This window comes from Populus nigra, chromosome 18, assembly GCF_951802175.1.
Source record: "Populus nigra chromosome 18, ddPopNigr1.1, whole genome shotgun sequence".
Classification (NCBI taxonomy): domain Eukaryota; kingdom Viridiplantae; phylum Streptophyta; class Magnoliopsida; order Malpighiales; family Salicaceae; genus Populus; species Populus nigra.
Genome location: NC_084869.1, coordinates 8,056,203 through 8,075,132, shown reverse-complemented (window position 1 = coordinate 8,075,132; position 18,930 = coordinate 8,056,203). Strand labels below are relative to the sequence as shown.

General features: G+C 34.1%; 1 protein-coding gene across 1 annotated transcript; it reads left to right on the top strand.

The window, feature by feature from the left end:
- Positions 1 to 950: 950 nt before the first annotated feature.
- Positions 951 to 2,521, top strand: LOC133678931 (transcription factor PRE3-like). The gene is made up of 2 exons (XM_062101453.1): positions 951 to 1,405; positions 2,140 to 2,521. The coding sequence occupies exons 1-2, from the start codon at positions 1,280 to 1,282 to the stop codon at positions 2,287 to 2,289; spliced, it is 276 nt and encodes a 91-aa protein (XP_061957437.1). The 5' UTR covers positions 951 to 1,279; the 3' UTR covers positions 2,290 to 2,521.
- The last annotated feature ends 16,409 nt before the right edge of the window (positions 2,522 to 18,930 follow it).

The following is an 18,930-nucleotide window of genomic DNA, read 5'->3' as shown; positions in this document are numbered from 1 at the left end:
TCATGACTTATGATATTTCTTTTATAGGTTAACCGGTTAACTTAAGTTTTTTGGTCTATTTTTGTAATTGGATTTTTTTTTATTTTATCCTTTAATATTTGGTTGATTATGAATTGATCTTAATGGTTTCTTTTTGGTTGGTTTTTTATGAGCTTATTTCATACTCATAGCTCGAGTCATAGGTTTGACGGGTTGACTCAGGTCTTTTTTTGTCTCTTTTTCTAATTGATTTTTTTTTTAATTTCATCATTCAAAATTGGATTGATTGAGAATTGAGCTTCATCATTTTTTTTTATATTGGGTTATCTCGGTCTCATAACCTAAATTTGACAGGTTAACCAATATTAACTCAAGTTATTTTTTTTGTATTTTTTTATTTGTTTTTCAATCTCATCCTTTAACCTTGGATTGATTGAGAATTAGGCTTCAAAATATTTTTTAATTTGTTTTCTATGAGATTATCACAGTCTCATGATCTTTATTGTAGATTTTATATGTTAACCTAGATTAACCCGAATCAATTTAATATATTGTTGTTTTAATATATTTTTTTAAATATTGTCTTAAAATTTTCAAGGAAATAGGATGATGATCATCTCAAGTTATGCAGGGCAAAATATCAGGGGTGTGTGTGTGTGTCTCTCTCTCTCTCTCTCTCTCTCTATATATATATATATATATATATATATGAGAAGATGAAAATAAATCTAGGTTTCTGGAAAAACAGAATTAAAAATATTAATTAGTGCAGGGGGGATAATAAAATAAGATGGTACTGCGTGGAGGGACTGACACATACTCGCTGGCTACGAAACAAGAGAGAGTGCGAGATTCCAGTTGAGATCAAACTCCGACCTGGGAACACACACAAAGGAAGACAGTATGGCGCATCTCTAGAAATTTGATTCTTTCACACACTCTCTTTCTTCTAAAAAAAACCCTATTTAAATGAAAGCTTAGTCCACTGCTTTCTCCCATGCATTCACATTTGTTTTCTCCACTAGCTCCAACACCACTACTTGTGATCTTGTGCTCCCTTTCTTAATTTCTCTTCCCACTTCACCTTTTTCCATAACTTGCCTCTTCACTCTTTCTCATGAGTATTTTCCTTCTTTCTAACTTGCACACTCGCCTGTAACCTTTCTTTCTTCGTACCTATACTTTTCACTCGCCTGATTATATATATATATATAGACTGTATCTCATCTATAATCATCCTTTCTTTCTTTATTTGTGCTCCTACTGCTTCCACAATTAAGTGAATATCAATTTCAAGAACATGTCTAGCCGAAGGTCACGATCAAGGCAATCAAGTAGTTCAAGAATCAGTGATGATCAGATCCTTGATCTTGTTACAAAGTTGCAACAACTTCTTCCTGAGATTCGTAACAGGCGTTCTGACAAGGTACTATAGTGGTAGTTAAAAAACAAAACTTATCACTAGCAAGTCTATTTAATTTATAACTAGTTTTATGACCTCCCCAGCTATATAATATATTCACCGGTAAACTGTTTTCAAATTGTAGGAGCTATAGCTAAGATGATATTTTTATCTCTATTAATTGGAGTACTGGTCTCAAACAAAAATTAATCCAAGAAAAAAGAAAGGATGGCTTCTCATGGTTTAGGAGCTAAAACCTAGTAGCTAGTACTGTAACAATTATAGTGCATATATACACAGCAGTCATCAGTTTCCTTTAAGAAATGTAAAGCAAAGTGGATTTTTTATTGTCGAGTTCCTTACGGACGTAGTTCCTTTGACTTCTTCCTAATTAATATACTGAACGAATAACTTCCTCTACTGATCCATGAAAGACCCACAAAGTTTATTCAAGTGTACAGCTTCTGTTATCTAAGTACTGCAATCTCTTGGACTACCAGACTATTTACAGATCCATTTTTTTTTTTGGGTTGTGTTGGTACGTAGATATGTATAATAGTTACAAACGTTTGATGTGGTAGGTTTTGCTTTTGTGCGACTTGCATCTAATTATAGACATTTTCTTTACATATATATGTTGCGATCGATGTTTACTTCTTTTTTCAAGCTACATCTGAGACCTTCGGTATATGTTTGTGCTTTACTAGCTTTTAACCTGAGTTCAATTTTTCATTTTATTTTATTTTTATTCTTCGAAGGTTTCGGCTGCCAAGATCTTGCAGGAGACGTGCAACTATATTAAAAGCTTGCATAGAGAGGTTGGTGATCTTAGCGAGCGGCTGTCTGAGCTATTGGAAACGACTGACACAGCCCAAGCTGCAATAATCAGGAACCTACTTATGCAATAGAGCTAATTAAGGATTAATACTACTTGCTTGGCTTATGCAGTAGGATCATGTTTCCTCTCTCTTCCTTTGTTCTTCACTATCTTAGATTTTAATTTCTAGATTTTAGCACCAGAGTTAATCCGTAGTAGTGCTGTTTTAGAGATTAGAAAAACCTTTTGCGAGGCTATGTTAAGGAATATAATAAAGTTAATAATAATAAAAAAATCTCCTATCGTTTATATTTTATGGAAAATGAACTTGTCAATTTCTTCACAGCAAGCGTGACAGTATTGCTTAGAACAAGTCAATGCCATAGTTTTATCAAAACAAAGAAGTATTGCACGTTCGTAACTTGAGTAGTGGATCTAATGCATACACGTTGAAGAGCATGGATACATGGACTTAAATAATCCCTTCTTTAAAAAAATATATATAAATAAATAGAGAGGGAGGGTACGGTTCTTGGAACCCTTACATATTTTAACTTGACTGTTAATGAACTATTTAAGGTTAGATCTAGAGTGGGTGCCTATTGCCAGCACCGATCGAGTACTGATATCGAGTGCAATATACACTACACTATGAAAGTTCCCTTCGTCTACTTGCCAAGCTCATCACACACATACTTAATTACCATAATTGTGATAGATATTTTGGCTCATTTTTCGTTGTACATGGTGCTCTAGAGAACCAAGCACAGGTACATAGCCTTGTTTGTCATTGCTTCCCACTGAAGTATATAATATACACAAGGAAAAGAGAGGAAGTAGTCTCTCTATACTCTGCTGCTGGGAGTGTGGGCATAGCTTCTATACATCTTTTCCTTTTCTATTGTGTTGGGAAAGGGAATTGGGTAGTTCTGGCTAAGATGCACGCAAAACCAAGCAGAAGAGCTGCACGTAGATAGTCAACAATAAAATTTGACTTTGTTCTCTGTCTCTAAGTTTTATAATGCGAGACGACGGTGATGAGCCAAAAATATATAAACAACTCATCTGCGAAAAGTATGTTGTTACATTAATGCATAGGGTGTTTACATGATTTGGGATCGAAGAACGTAGAGCGGTGTGGGACATTGGCTTTTGAAAGGGCAGACGACTATAAGTGTTTATATAAAAAATAATTTATCTATTTGATTGATGAAGAAAAATAATAGTTATTCTCTAGCGAACCAGTTAAAATGGTCGAAATCAACTATCGACCAATAAAGATACTTGAAATCAATCACCTACTAGAAAAGAGTGATAACAGAGATCAAAAAACGATAACAAAGATAGGCTGCAGAGACTCTCTTTACAGAGATACAACACCTATATATATACACGAGAATACGAGAGAATTGTGTATATATTATTTGAATGACTCTCTTTACAGAGATACAACAACTATATATATACACGAGAATACGAGGTAGTTTAGAAATGAAATATAACAGTTACGTAATGAAATATAACACAAATACATTTGCTTGATATGGTTGCTAATATCATGCAAGGCAAATCTCCTACAATCAAGTAAATCCTGTGTAGATGTCCAGTAATCATGCTAACACCCTCTCTCAAACTCAAGGTGGTATAGTAGATGTCATCTTTAGTTTGCTTAAGAGATCCTGGAAACGACCTAGAAAAAGTGTTTTGGTGAAGATATCAGCTATTTGTTGTTCAGAAGAGACAAAAACCAATCTTATGGTGCCATGAGAAACATGATGTCGTACAAAATGGCAATTAATCTCGATGTGTTTTGTACGCTCATGAAATACATCATTATGAGAAATCTGTATAGCAATTCTATTATCACAATGAAGCATAGTGGCAGAAGAATGTGGAACACCCATGTCAGTTAATAGCCACCACAACCAAATTAATTCAGAGGAAGCATCTGCAATAGCATGATATTCAGATTCGGCACTAGAGCGAGCAACAACAGTTTGCTTTTTGCTACGCCAAGAGATAAGAGAATCACTCAGGAAGAAATAATATCCAGTTGTAGACCGACGATCAGTTGGATATCTACCTCAATCAGCATTAGAGTAGCCAGACAACACCAATAAGGAGTTGGTAGAGAAGTGTAAACCATAAAAAAGAGTGCCTTTAAGGTAACGAAGTATCCGAAGCACTACAAAGAAGTGAGTAGAGTGAGGGGCAGACATGAACTGACTTACTAAATGAACAACATATGAGATGTCAAGTCGAGTAGCAGTGAGATAGACAAGACTCCCAACAAGTTGTTAATACAAAATAGGATCAGCAAGAGGAGTGCCATCTAGAGGTGTAAGTTTGCAATTGATTTCCAGGGGCATGGACTTTGTTTTGTTGTCAGTGACGCCAGCATGAGAAAGTAAATCAGATGCATTCTTGGCTTGTGACAAGTTATAGCCTTCAGAAGATTGAGAAACTTCAAAACCCAGAAAATAGCTAAGATAACCAAGATCTTTCATCTTAAAATTCTGACTAAGATGGTGTTGAACTTCGAAAATACTGGAAGCATCATCTCTCGTTATTATCATATCATCAACATATATTAATAGAAGAACAACACCATGGTCAGTTCATCGAATGAACAATGCAAAATCATGAGAACTAAAAAGAAAGCCAAACTAAGTAAGAGTGGAACTGAATTTGGCAAACCAAGCCCTAGGGGCTTGTTTTAATCCATACAAGGCTTTCTGAAGTTTACAAACTTTATGAGGAGCATGATAACCAAGAGGAGAAAGCATATAAACTTCTTCTGTTAAATCGCCATGAAGGAAGGCATTTTTAACATCCATCTGAAATAGCTTCCACTTTTGAGCTGCAGCAATAGCTAATAGACTATAAACAAATGTTAACCGAGCTACAGGAGCAAAAGTTTCTTCGTAGTCTATACCATACTCTTGAGTGTATCCTTTGGCAACCAAACGAGCTTTATAACGCTCAATAGTTCCATCAGAACGAGTCTTAATTTTGTAAACCCATTTACAGCCAACAGGTGTCTTGTTAGGAGGAAGATCAACTAAGTCCCAAGTATGAGTTTTATCCAAAGCTTAAAGTTCCTCACTCATAACTTGCTACTAAAGAGGGTTAGTACTTGCCTCCTGATAAGATCGAGGCTTATGAAGAGTAGCAATAACAAAATAACAATGAAAATCTGTAAGAGAATGAGGAGTTTCTCTTACCCGAGTGGAGCGGCAAAGAGGATTGGCAAGAGTAGTAGCAGGTCCAGGTGCAGGATCAACAACTAGTACAAATTCAGGGGGATCATGTGGTAAAGAGTTATCAGTGAGTGCGTCAGAATCACCTAGAATAGGACTTGGAAACAAATCAATGGAGGAGTTAGTGAAAAAGAAAGAGTCAGTTTGGATAGAGTGGTGAAACTTTGAAAGAGAAGAGAACATGGTGTTTTTCCAAAAGACAACATGACGAGAGATGCGTAATCTATTAGAAATAGGATCCCAACATCGAAACCCCTTATGTTCATTCCCATAACCAAGCAAACAACATAAACGGGCTCGGGGTTGTAATTTTATATGTTCATGAGCTTGTAAGAGCACAAAACAAACACATCCAAAAGGTTTAAAAAAGGAATAGTCAGGAGGCTGACCAAACAATTTTTCAAAAGAAGATAAATTATGAAGAATTAAAGTAGGGAGCCGATTAATAGTATAGACAACATTAAGAGCCGCTTCCCCCTAAAATTTTTCAGGACATGATGTTTAAATTAGAAAAGCACGTACATAATCAAGAATATAACGATGCTTTCGCTCAGCTCTACCATTTTGTTGTGAGGCATGAGGATAAGAACGTTGAACCATAGTACCGTGCTTATTCAAGAATTGAAGGAAGAATCTCGATATTCCATGGCATTGTCTGTTCTAAGAACTTTTATGGCACAAGAAAACTGAGTTTTAACCATATTAGCAAAGGTAATGTATATTTGTTGTAGCTCAAAACGATGTTTCAGAAAATATATCCAGATAAAAGGAGAATGATCATCAATAAATAACACAAAATACAGAAAACCATTGATAGAAGAAACAGGAGAAGGACCCCAAATGTTAGAATATATTATGCTAAAAGGACTATTTGAAATAGAGACATTATTAGAAAAGGACAAAGTAGGTTGTTTTGCAAGCTGACAATGTAAACAATTGAATGACTCAAACTTAGTAGATCCTAATAATCCACGAGAAATTAAAGGTTGAATTTTGCTAGTTGAGGCATGTCCAAGTCGAAGATGCCATTGGTGAATGGAAGAATTTGTGGTTGTAGCAGCAGACACAAATTTCTGAGGTAAGTGAAGTGATGCAGGCTCAAATAATCGACCTACTTTGCGACCCGTTCCAAGAATCTATCTCATTTGTGAATCTTGTACCTGAACACCAGAGGAAGAGAAGATAATTGTTAGTTCTTTCTCACACAACTGACCAACTGAGATAAGATTGAGTGTCAAATTAGGAATATGGTACGTTTCAGGAAGACTAAGATTGGGGGTAATTACATGACCAATATGAGTAATGGTCATTTTAGTACCATTTGCAGTATGGATTGGTGGCAAGGAAGAAACTGGTGTTTTAGAGGACAAAAGATTAATATTAGTGGTCATATGGTTACAACATGTAGAGTTAAAAAACCAAGGAGAGTTATGTTGCGATTTCACGGTTGCACAAATTAATTATCCTAGCTTCAAACACAACACACAAGATAGTATAGAGCAAGCAAGGGGTCGATCCCATAAGGAAGATTCAAGTCATATTTTTATGCTAGATGATATACAATTTGTGGGGGTTTGGATGTTATCTAGGCTAAATCAAAAGAAAACAGAAAAACTATCAAATAAAATTTAATAAAATCAGAAAATTATCAAGAGAACAAACCTTCGTTACAAGCACACATCCACCTACAGAAATCAGAACAAATCATGGAAACGAAACATCAATTTATATTCTGAATATTTATCTCTTCTTAACATTGGTTAGTTAACGAATCCGCCGTATAACTAACCCTAACCATCAAACAACCACAGTGTCCGCACTAGTAATTTAATTCAATGGCAGCCTTAAGAACTAGATAAGTTGATTAATCAAGAAAACATAACTGTCTGCAGTCTATGTTTGATTTGATTGAATATTCTCCCTAAGATTAATAACGTAGATCCGTCATAATTATTAAACTCAATTGCTTCACAAGTTCATAAACCACAACTCCGGTTTTGATATCAAACTTAGCAATAGATTGTCTACAATAATAACTTAGAGTCCACTCTAGCAATTAAAATAAACAATCATAGAAAAAATAAGCATAGGAGAACAAACATATTCATCATATAAACTGAAAAGAAAAGTTAAAGTAAATCTCACATTTCTTGAAATCCGAAGGTTTCCGTGTCCTTACAACCAAGAAAAAGTGTTTGGCCTTATATGTTTGTTCAACAACTAATCAAAGAGAAGGAAGAATGCATGATTTAGGGTTTCTTAGAGGAATGGGGAATTTTTCTCTTCTTGGCTGGCTGCCCCCCTTCTCTTCTCTCATTCTTTTTATATCCTAGGAAACCCTAGTCTCTATTTTACAAAATAGTCCTCCCTTAAGTAGACTATTTACATTTAAGTACTTCAATAACTATTTTCCTAAAAGAGGAGAAATAGCCTTGCATGAAATCTTCAAGCTTTGACTTAGAGGAGCTAAATTGCTGAAATAAAAACTTGGATATCGGTTTAGATGTTTCAGAACATAATTTGAACTCGTTTCTTCACGAAACCTGTTTGCTGGCAGAATTCAGTTGTCATCTTTGAAAAATCATATCTCCCTCATATGACATCTTTTTTTGCTTAGATTTGGAGATTTTCTATCCCTTTGAGTTAGGAATCCAAAAAAATTGATTTTGCATAAATTGGACTTCTGTAGCTCTAGATATTCAAGTCGGAATGGACAAAGGTCAACACTGGCAGATTGCGAGATTTGACTTTGAGCGCTATGATTTTCATGCTCTTCCTTATTTTATTTTCTTTCCTTATATTTTCAGAAAGGTATGGATGTTAGCTTTCTAATGCCACTGGAATCACTTCATTTTGACCTCTAGAGCTCACGCTCTGCACGAAACATCAACTGAAGGTCAAATCTGCCAATTATCTCCAATTTACTCCTTTTTGCATCTTTCATCCAAAAGTGCCTTCAAAACATAAAACAAAGAATATCAAGGCATTTTATATAAAAAAAATAGGAAAAAAACTAGTTAAATATGGGTAAAACTATCGAATAATATGGTTGCATCAAGTTACCTGTAGTAGCAAACATGGCAGTAGAGGAATTGGAAGAGATAACTTGTTTAACCATTGCCTCAAGATCACTCATAGTGACAAAAGTAGAATCTTCAGTAGTAGCAGCAACAATGACAGAGGAAGAGCTAGGCTTTGATATAATTTTAGATTTAGAGAACCCACCTTTTGGTCTTGGAGGACGTGTGGGACAATGTTCAAGAATGTGATCAAAAGCATGATAATATCTGCATTCTATAATAGGGCAAGTAGCAAAAAATGACCCATTTGATGACAATTTTTACATGTTTGATTGCCAGATTTCTGATGTGAGGACCGAGTAGTTGCAAGAGCTATGTCAAATTGAGGAGATTTATCCAGATTGAGACGAGTCTCTTCAAAAATAATCTCCTAAATAGTAGTGTTTAATGAAGGGAGTGGATCCCGATGTAGAAAAAAAGCTCAAATAGATTCATATTCAGATCGTAGAGTCATAAGTACCTGAATGAGATGCAAGTGATCCTCACTAATATTGGCCTGAGATATTTGATTCCAAATTGGTTGGACTTGAGCAAGAAAATCATTAACAGATTGACCTAATCCTTGTTTGAGACTATGAAGTGTAGTCCACAACTGATAATAGTGGGCAAGTCTAGTGGTTTGATATCGATTAGCCAAGAAATCCTAGATTTCTTTTGCAGAGTCATAATCTGCAAATTGTATGTGAATGGTTGGTACTGAGATGTTACAGAACCATGTAATAATCTAATGATTTTTACTATCCCAGTCCTTCAAGCAATCTGCAAATTGTGTATCAGATTCATCTTTCTCTTTGGTTGGTTTATTGATATCTCCAGTAATAAAATGCCACAGCTTACAACCAATTAAGAAGCTTTTCATTCATTGAATCCAAAGATTATAGTTTGAACCAGAAAAAATAGTTGTAATGGGTTGTGAAATATCAGGTTTTTCCATGATGATGACAAGGAGCAAGGCACACGACAATTGTAGACTCCAATAATACTGTCAGAGAGGTGTTTGTATGAATGCCAAAGAGAAGTAAGAACAAATTATTGCAAAGACATAGAGACCATGGAAGCACGTGAGAAATTTGGATCTAGAGTCTAGGCTCTGATACCATGATAACAGAGACCAAAGAACAATAACAAAAAAGGGATGCAAAGAATTGTGTATATATTATTTGAATGACCCTCTGTACTGAGATACAACAACTATATATATACACGAGAATATAAGTTAGTTTAGGAATGAAATATGACAGATACGTAATGAAATATGACAGATACGTAATGAAATATGACTCAAATACGTTTGCTTGATATGGTTGCTAATATTGTGCAAGGCAAATCTCCTACAATCAAGCAAATCCCGTGTGGATGTCTAGTAATCACGTTAACAGAGAGGATTGACAATAACGATTAATGATCGAGTTTTATACAGATAATTGGTGGATGTTGTATTATGACAAGAACATATGCAATAATTAGCATATAAAGAATATAAATTATATAGTCATTTTGTGCTTTATACAATTTGTATAAAAATAGAATTTAATGGTTATATAAAATTTTATTTTTATAACATTATAAATAAAACATTCAACATTGAAAAGGATAATCACTTCCATATACATAATTTATTCATGAGCTTTTTTTTTCACTTTCTTAACAACTTTCTTTACATATTTTAATTATATTTATTGCTTCTTCTTTATTATTTTCCTAGTTTGTAGTTTTAACATTACTCTTCTTTTCTCTAAACCTCTAAAAGCCAAGTTAAGAGATTAACACATTTTTTAGGTTGTTATCTATCTCTGTTGTAGGACCCCATACATCTCTAAAAATTAATTCAAGTGAAGCAGATGTTTTGTGAATCGTAGGTCCTAAAGACAAACACGATGAATTTTCTAATGGACAACTTTGACATTGAAGATTAAGACGTTTGTTGTTACAAGTAATCTTATTTTTGGAAACTAACAATTGAAAAATACAAGAGGTAGAATGATCTAATCGACAATGCCATAAATCAACAAAAGCAAAACAGTAGGGAGACCAATAGGCTTAAGGAACTGATGTGATGGAAGACTTGGACAAAGCATAGAGACCATCTTGACTCTGACCTGAGAGAAGGACTTCGTTGGTGTTGAGATCTTTGACATAAAACACAAAAGGGTGAAATTCAAAATAAACATTATTATCAAGACAAAATTTTTGAACAGAAAGGAAACGTTTCCTAATGGCAAGAACATGAAGAACACTAAACAAAGTGAAAGAACGATGAGGTGTATATATTTTTGTATAACCAATATGAGATATGGGGAGTCTCTTACCATTATCAAAATGCAAATTATCATTACCGAGATATGGTTCTGAGGCAACCAAACCTGCAAGGTCAAATGTAACGTGTTGATTTGCACTAGTGTCCGGAAACCAATCGGCAGTACCGGTTGAGGACATGTTACACAGCGCCAAATTTGCACTAGGCTGCTGTCTATAGCCCCGATGTTGGAGTTGAGGGTAGTGAGGGGTTGTATGGCCAAATGTTTGGCACTATTGATACTGTGGATTATGCCCCCTACTGCACTGCCAATTGCCCTGTCAATGGCCTTGCCTATCACTATCACTATCACCGTTGAAGGAGCTAAGGAGGCTGCAGAAATCAAGTTTGGACGCAACAGACCTGTACCCTCTATTGTTGAACTGATTGGGACGCCATCCTCCATGGAAACAGCCTCTACTGCGGCCAAAATTTCCAGGAGACTGGCGATGAGAAAAGAAGGTTATATGAGGGGTGTTGGGCGTGGGCAGCAAAGGTGTATTGATGATAGCAGACCTCATGGATGAAAGGGACGTTTTGTGAAGGAATTCATATGTTAAAAGATGACTATGAAGATCAGCATACGAGAGAAGCTCTATTTTGGTCACAAGACTTGTTATTAAGTCCTTAAACTCTTCTCGAAAGCCACAAAACACATATAAGTTGAAATCCTTCAGTGATACCGGCTAGCCAGCAACGACTAATTCATCAAATAAGGCCTTAGCTTTTTGTATAAACTAAGTTATGGACTCATCACCTTGTTGAAGATCATGAAAGGAGTCATGAAGTTGCATAATACACGAATTGGATGTGGAAGCTAGAGCTTGCTCAAGTGTGTGCTAAAACTTGAAGTTTGGCATTCAACAATAAGATGGAGAACTTCCATAGAGAGCAAAGAAAACAGAGCACTTAGAATGAGTTGGTCCTGTTATTTCCAACGAAGAAAGAACTGATTTACCTGAAGAGAGGTACCATCGGTGGTAAGAATATGTGTAGAGGGACAAGAGTTTGAACCATCAACAAAGCTGAAAATTCCTTAGCGTAGGAGATACGACTTCATCTGCATTTGCCAATATAGATAATTGGTGTTTGTTAACTTTAGAGAGATGACTTGATGAGTGTGGGAGAGGGAGGCAATGCTGGCGACAGAATCTGCAGTAGAAGCAGCAGAAGAAGGTTGCAGCAAAGGAGAATTGGTTGGGTTAAAGAGGGCGTGATCATCATCTATAGGTTATGGACACGGTAGAACAGAGGCATTGGAGGAGGCAAGGGTTGCTGCAGAGGAGGAAGTCAACACCGCTGGTGCTGTAGAGAGGGAGGTAGCTTGTGGCTGGGATGCAAAGTCCATAGCAGAGAGAAGAGAAAGTGTTTTAATTTGTTTAGGACTCTGATACCAAGTTGAGAATAATAAAATGACTTAGTCAACCTTTCCTCTTTGTGTGTGTGTGTGTGGCAGAACACTACAGTAATTGTAGGGATTACAACATTAAAATAATTTTACATTAATTTTCTATTCAGATATATAAATGCTATGCATTCTATAATAGTTGGGAATTAAGATTTTAATTCTAATTTTTCTTGTTGAAAGAAAAAACCAAAAAAAAAAGAACCATGTAGCATATTGATCAATGAATCAAAAATCAATCAAAAAATTAGTTATCTAAGAGATTGCCAATATGATAATGATATTTCATGAAACATATTCATTTTTTTTAAAATGAAGTGTTTGCATATTTTATTTTTTTATTCAATATTATTAGGGTTTTCTTGTTTTTTTCAATATAAAAGGTTGTAATAGTCTTTTGACAAATAAATTTGTAAGTATAAAAATTAAATATTTTTTATATCTCCATAGTTATAATGCTATTAGTGTTTGAGTGTTTTAATTTATAAAAAATTTCTGGTATCGTATCTTTTTTACTACTTTAATTAAAAATTAGTGACCAAATGTTCCTAGTTAAGCTCTTTGAATTGATTGCCATGGCTGGAGTTCGCATAGGAAGACATTCATGGTGGAGGAGACTGTTTCTAGCTAAGCATGTTTTGCCCTAAGAACATCTCATATACTTCACTAATCGTGTTTGTAACATTTCAGTGTGATCTTATCACTGTTCATTCAAATGATCCACACGTCAAGATTTTATTGTATTTGTTCTCGTCTAAAGTAAAACCATTATCTGCTAAGCCCTCATAAAATCTATCACAGTACCATCTCTAAAAACTATTTAATTAGATATTCTGACGCCATGTTCAATTATTAAGTATTGTAAATATATTTCCATGCAAGAGACCAATAAAAGGGCCGGGATTTATTTAGAAATGTACGCTCTCTCATAATTCTCTGCTGACATAATTTCCATGATAAAATACTAACCGAGTGAAAGAAAGGAATGAAAACAAAGGAAAACGAAGAAGAAAAGCTCGCCAGAGGCCTGATTGCCCAAACACGTGTTGGAATATGTGTAAGCTCATATATATTTTACGGCCCAAAAATATCTTGTTTTTTTAAAATTAAAATATCTCACCAGAACCCTAACACCTAGAATTCGATGCAAAAGAAAACAAAACCAAACATTTCTCACTTGCTAGTATATATTCTCTAAGGTTTATAGATTTTGATAAACCTAAACATGCTACGTGCCACGTGCCCCTGCCACGTGCCACAACTTTGTAACTATCCCTCCTAGATGTTTCTAACACCACTCGACCAAAGTCAATCAAACCTTTGTAGACTCCTCGCATTGTGAGTGGGATCAACCTATTTCAGCCAATTCCCTCACGCACTTAATTAATTGTTTGGCCTCTTAATTCCTTGGACTTTCAAATTAAGGTATATAGATTTTGATTTTTTATTTTGAAAATAAATGAGATTAATCATCGACCAATGTGAGGAGTCTTTTGATTTTTTATTTTGAAAATAAATGAGATTAATCATCGACCAATGTGAGGAGTCTTTAATAGTAAAGTTGATGAATTTTATGACATAATTAGAGTTCTAACATATACAACTTTCAAAAAAGATGCATGCATGAATAGAAAATATAAAATGTATTATATTACAAGTTCTAAAATCCTTATTTGTTATAAATAATTTGTATTGGAATAGAATTTATGGCTTATGTAAAACTTGATCTTGATAATATTATTAATAGTTCATATAGCAATTGAAAATAATGATCATCCCCGTTATGCAATTTATTAATTTTTTTTATTTATCATAATATACAATTTTTTTTACTACTTTACTTTATTTTTATTGCTTTACTTTTTTTATCTAGTTTATAGTTTCCTTGGCATTTCACACTCATTTACATCTTAACCTAATAAACCAAGTTAAAAATTATACGCTTTGTTTGATTTGCAAGATTATTACATGCCTCCACTTGGGATTAAGATCCTAAATGTAGTTTTTTTTTTCGTTTGAATGAATGAACAAATTATTATTCTAGAATTAAAACAATAATAACACCCAAGAATGAGTGTAATTATTGCAATTAACTCAATTAAAAATAATTCACAGTTAACCAACAATATAATTAAAGTGGTTAAAGTAAAGAGTATAGAGATAAAAATTGAAAATTCAATTTTTAACGTAGTTCGACAAACTTACATCCACACCTCAAGCATCAAATTAGTTGTAACGGGTGCCGCGATGTTGAGGGCGACGATGATGTTTTTATCATGCCTCCTGAAGAGGTGAGTGTTGTGGGAAAGATTTTTTTGGATTTAATCATAAATTATGATTAAGGCTTAGGAATCCCCACTTAGTATTATGGTTATTAAGAACCTATGGTCTGCAAGAGTCTAGGTAAGGGACTGGTTGTGCGAGGGGAAGACGCATCACCCCTAGTGCACTGTTGGTCTTTTCTAAGGTTTAAGACAGATCTCCCTTCATGAGAGAGTCTCTACCTCATTGGGTGAAGTTTAAACTTTAGCATCACATTTATTTTACACCTTGTATCTTTAATACCTAAGAGCATACTCTATTGTGTAGTTTTACACCTCATAAATATTAAACTCTACATCTAAACCCCAAAGAAAAATAAAAAGATTGGTAAAGAGGATATTTTGGTCAAATCCTAATGGATAATGATAAATTGGTTACGATATCAATTTTTTTTGTTTTTTTTTTAACATGAGAAAAATGCAATTTTTTTGCTTTTTAGGATTTTTTCATATGCAACAAAACATATCTTTTGTTTCTTTTTTCTTTGGAAAAGGAAAATTAATTTAAAAGTTTCAAAATATTATTAATTTTTTTAAAAATATTAGAAATATTTCGGAGAAAATAGAGTATTTTAATATTGGATTTGTATTTTACAGTGTAAAAATACAACCCAATATTAATCAAAATTGGTAGAAAAATATGCAAGAAAATCATAAATTGTTGAAAGGATTTTTTTGAAAAAAAATTAATATTAAATATTATAATATATAATATTATATTCTTATAAAATATAGGTTGGGTTGGGTTGATCTTGGCCCAAAATGGTTGGGTTGATCTTGGCCCAATAGATGTTTTTGACTGGGTCGAACCCGACCCAGCCATTTGGGCTGGGCCTGAACTAGCCCGGCCCAAAGCAGTGGTTAATTAATCAGCTGCTATATGCAGAAATGAATTCTGCATGCAGCAGCCACAAACAAGAAGAATGAGGCAAAGCAAAGAGGAGAATGTTGTCTAGTGTGGGGGTTGAGGACGTGATGAGGAGGTTTGGCTAATGGCTCAGGAGGTGTCGGCGGAGGGAATGGTGACTGGTGTCGGTTGTGGGAGGAAAAAGAAAAAGGTTTGCAGAGGAGAGAGAAAGGAAGAAACAATGGTTATTCTAGGCATGAGGGGTGGCCGGCTAGTGGTCGCGCTGATGAGGTGTGGTGGATTTAGTGGCGGATAAGCTGGTGGTGACTTCTGTTGGTGGCTGGAATGATAGAGAGAGAGAGAGAGATGATAGAAACCAGGGGGGAAATGCTAATTTTTTGCCAAATTTCAACCCGATTTTCTTCATGCCCAGGCCAAGAAAATCAAATATATTTATAGGGGGTGGAAAAGGAAAGTTTTTTTTTTAATAGTACCAAATCTTGACCCTTGGTTCGGTTGGGAAGGATCCCAATTGATGGTTCAAAGTAGGCAACATGAATTGTCAAGTCTTCTAGTTGAAAGTTGTCTGAGTTGGTCACTTTAAGCTGGCACCGCGGCCACCATGGTGGCACTCAATCTGAACTAACCTCATGGGGTTGTAGAGCCATGTCAGGTGATCATTTGCATGCAAGTTTTGTCAAAATTAGTGGTGAAATGAAGCATTAAATGCACCTGAAAACTAGTCACCCAAATAACGTTTTTGGCTAAAAACAAGAAAAATAATGAACAGTGTCCAGACGACACGTCATCTAGTCCCTTTTTTAAAATTAAAACGGTGTCGTTTTAGGTTTAAATTAGGAATTTTGATCAAAATTTAATTGTACCCCTAATTGACCCTAAACTTTTGACTTAATTTAATTCTACCCCTAATTGACCCTAAACTTTTGATTTAATGTAATTTAACCCCTGACGAATTACAATACCAGCTCCTCATTTACGCATCTTTTTCAATTTGATCCTTGGTCTTGGATTTCTTCAATTTAACCCTTAATTGACCATTACATTTTTAATTTTCTTCAATTTCACCCTTAGTTTTTGTTAATTAAGCCCCTACAGTTCGACATATTTTACAAAATGGTCCTTGGCTGTGAAATTATTCAAGTTGACCCCTAATTGACCCCAAAACTTTAATTTTCTTGTGATTTTGCCCATAATTTCAATCAATTAACTTGGTAAAAATTAAATTTGGTCTTTTAAAATTACAATCTTCTCAATTAAGCTAAAATTGGGCTCCTAAACTTAATGTTTCACCAATGAAGCCCTTAATAAAATTAATTTGACCTATTTAAAGTATAATTAAGTTCTTGAACTTAATTAAATCCTTCAATTGGATCCAAATTGATTCTTAAACATAATTAAAATTTAATTTGACTCATGATTAAATCAAATTGACCTATTAAAAATGTAATTATGTCATTGGACTTATTGTTATTCATCCAATAATCATTTAATTTGACCTTAAATATGTATTGTTTTTCTATTTTTAGGCATAATAGGATACAATTAGGCCTCGAATTTCTTCCAAACTTGCAGCTTGTATTTTTTTGGAATCCTCTCCAATCTACTTTTTCCACATTGCCAGCCTTTATTTATTTTTTATTAAAAAAGTGAATTTGAGGAATAACCTAGAAATGGGTTATGACATTGGTCTTGAGTACTATATTCTTTACTAATTCAAGACAAAGATTATAGTGTCCTTGATAAGTCCTCACCACGCTTTTTTTCACCACTTGAAGAAATGCCTTCTTCAAGATTTCTCACCATGGTAATGTACTTCATCAATGACTAAAAGTTTTTCACTTAAACTCTTGAAGGATTACAATTTATTTGAAATGTAACAATAATCTATAAAAGAGTAGATAATACAATTGAAGCTTATATCTCTATATCTCACATAATAACACTTAAAATGTATAAAGGTTTTTAAGTGTAGTGAGTGTGAGAGTTTATAATCTTGTGCAAAAATATGAAGGTTTTAGTGCACAAATACAAGTATGATTTAGGATTAATGATTTGAAGTTGTTTTTTGCTCTTAAATTAGCTTATATATGATATATATTCAATTTTTTATATTTGATTTTGTAAGTAGACAAGCTATATATATGTTTCTAAGCAAAACTAGTCATTTTATAACCGTTATTATTCCTCTAATAAATGAAATAGTCGACTGGTTCAAAATGATCAAGTCAATTGGTCGACTAGTTCCTGCAGATTCTCAGGTGTTCATCCCTTATAAACAAGCATTCAACTAGTTCAATTTAAAATCCAGTTTCAAAAGTTTTAAGTCTGTTGAATCTTGAATTGACTAAATGCATATCAATCGTATAGTGCACACAATGTGAAGTGTATGAATTCATTTTAATTTGTGTTATCATGTAAGATATAAAGATGTATATAATTTACACTAAAATAAATCCTTAAGAACTAAGTCTTCACTTGCTTTACATCTTGGATTTCTTGATTGATTTCTTCATTTAATTCTTCATGCTTATTGATAATCTTTATATAAACATGTTTAAACTTATTCCCAACCAACCATATCATACTCCATTTTCATTTAATTATTAATATATAAATATTAATATATGACAAAAAAAACTCAACAATCTCTCCCATTTTGAAATGATGAGAACATAGAAGATGGAGATTCTGGTGATATCTTATACCATATACTGAGCAATTTATAGAAGGATCACTTTCACCATTACGAAGACAAATCAACTAATTCAAGTTGCCTTTGAGACATAAGTTAGCAAAAGCTCAAATCCTGACCATATTTTCTTCATTTTTTTAAAAAGCTTTCATCATCAACCTACAGCTCATATCTCAATCGTGTATTCTCTAATTCCTTGAAACACTTTCACCAGCCATCAGACCAAGCTTTCATAATTTTACTATACAAAGCCTTTTACAAATCTTTATACATTAAGCATTGTAAAGGCAATTATCATAACTCAATTTTGGTTCCTCTGAAATTCTTCATTTTTACTATGTCTATTTTATAAAAAAAATCCAAAAGAAAATATAAAAGTTAAAAAATTCAAAAAATATTTTCAGCCACAAGATGGCAGGGATAATTTATAGTTAGTCAAAACATCATGTTGGCATGCAATTCGGGGTTTAGTTAAAGAAAATTGAAAGAAAAGGTTGTAATTAGTCATATATGACAAGGTTTGGAGGTCTAATTACAACCTTTTCTTTCAATTTTCCCAACGTGCTAGGGCCTGGCAGCATATTTTCCCAACGTGCTTGGGCCGATAATGTGCTAGGCCAGCTCATCAGGGCCTGGCGTGCCCATCACAACTATTTTTATGGCGAGATGGTGTTGGTTCATGCGAGCCTACTGCCTAGTGCGCCTGTAGGTACAGGCGCTCCGGGTCCATTCGCTTTCTTTGGCATCGTATTTTTCGGAAAATCTTATAAAAAAAATTAGAGATAAAATCTTTTTCCATCAGTTTGAAAA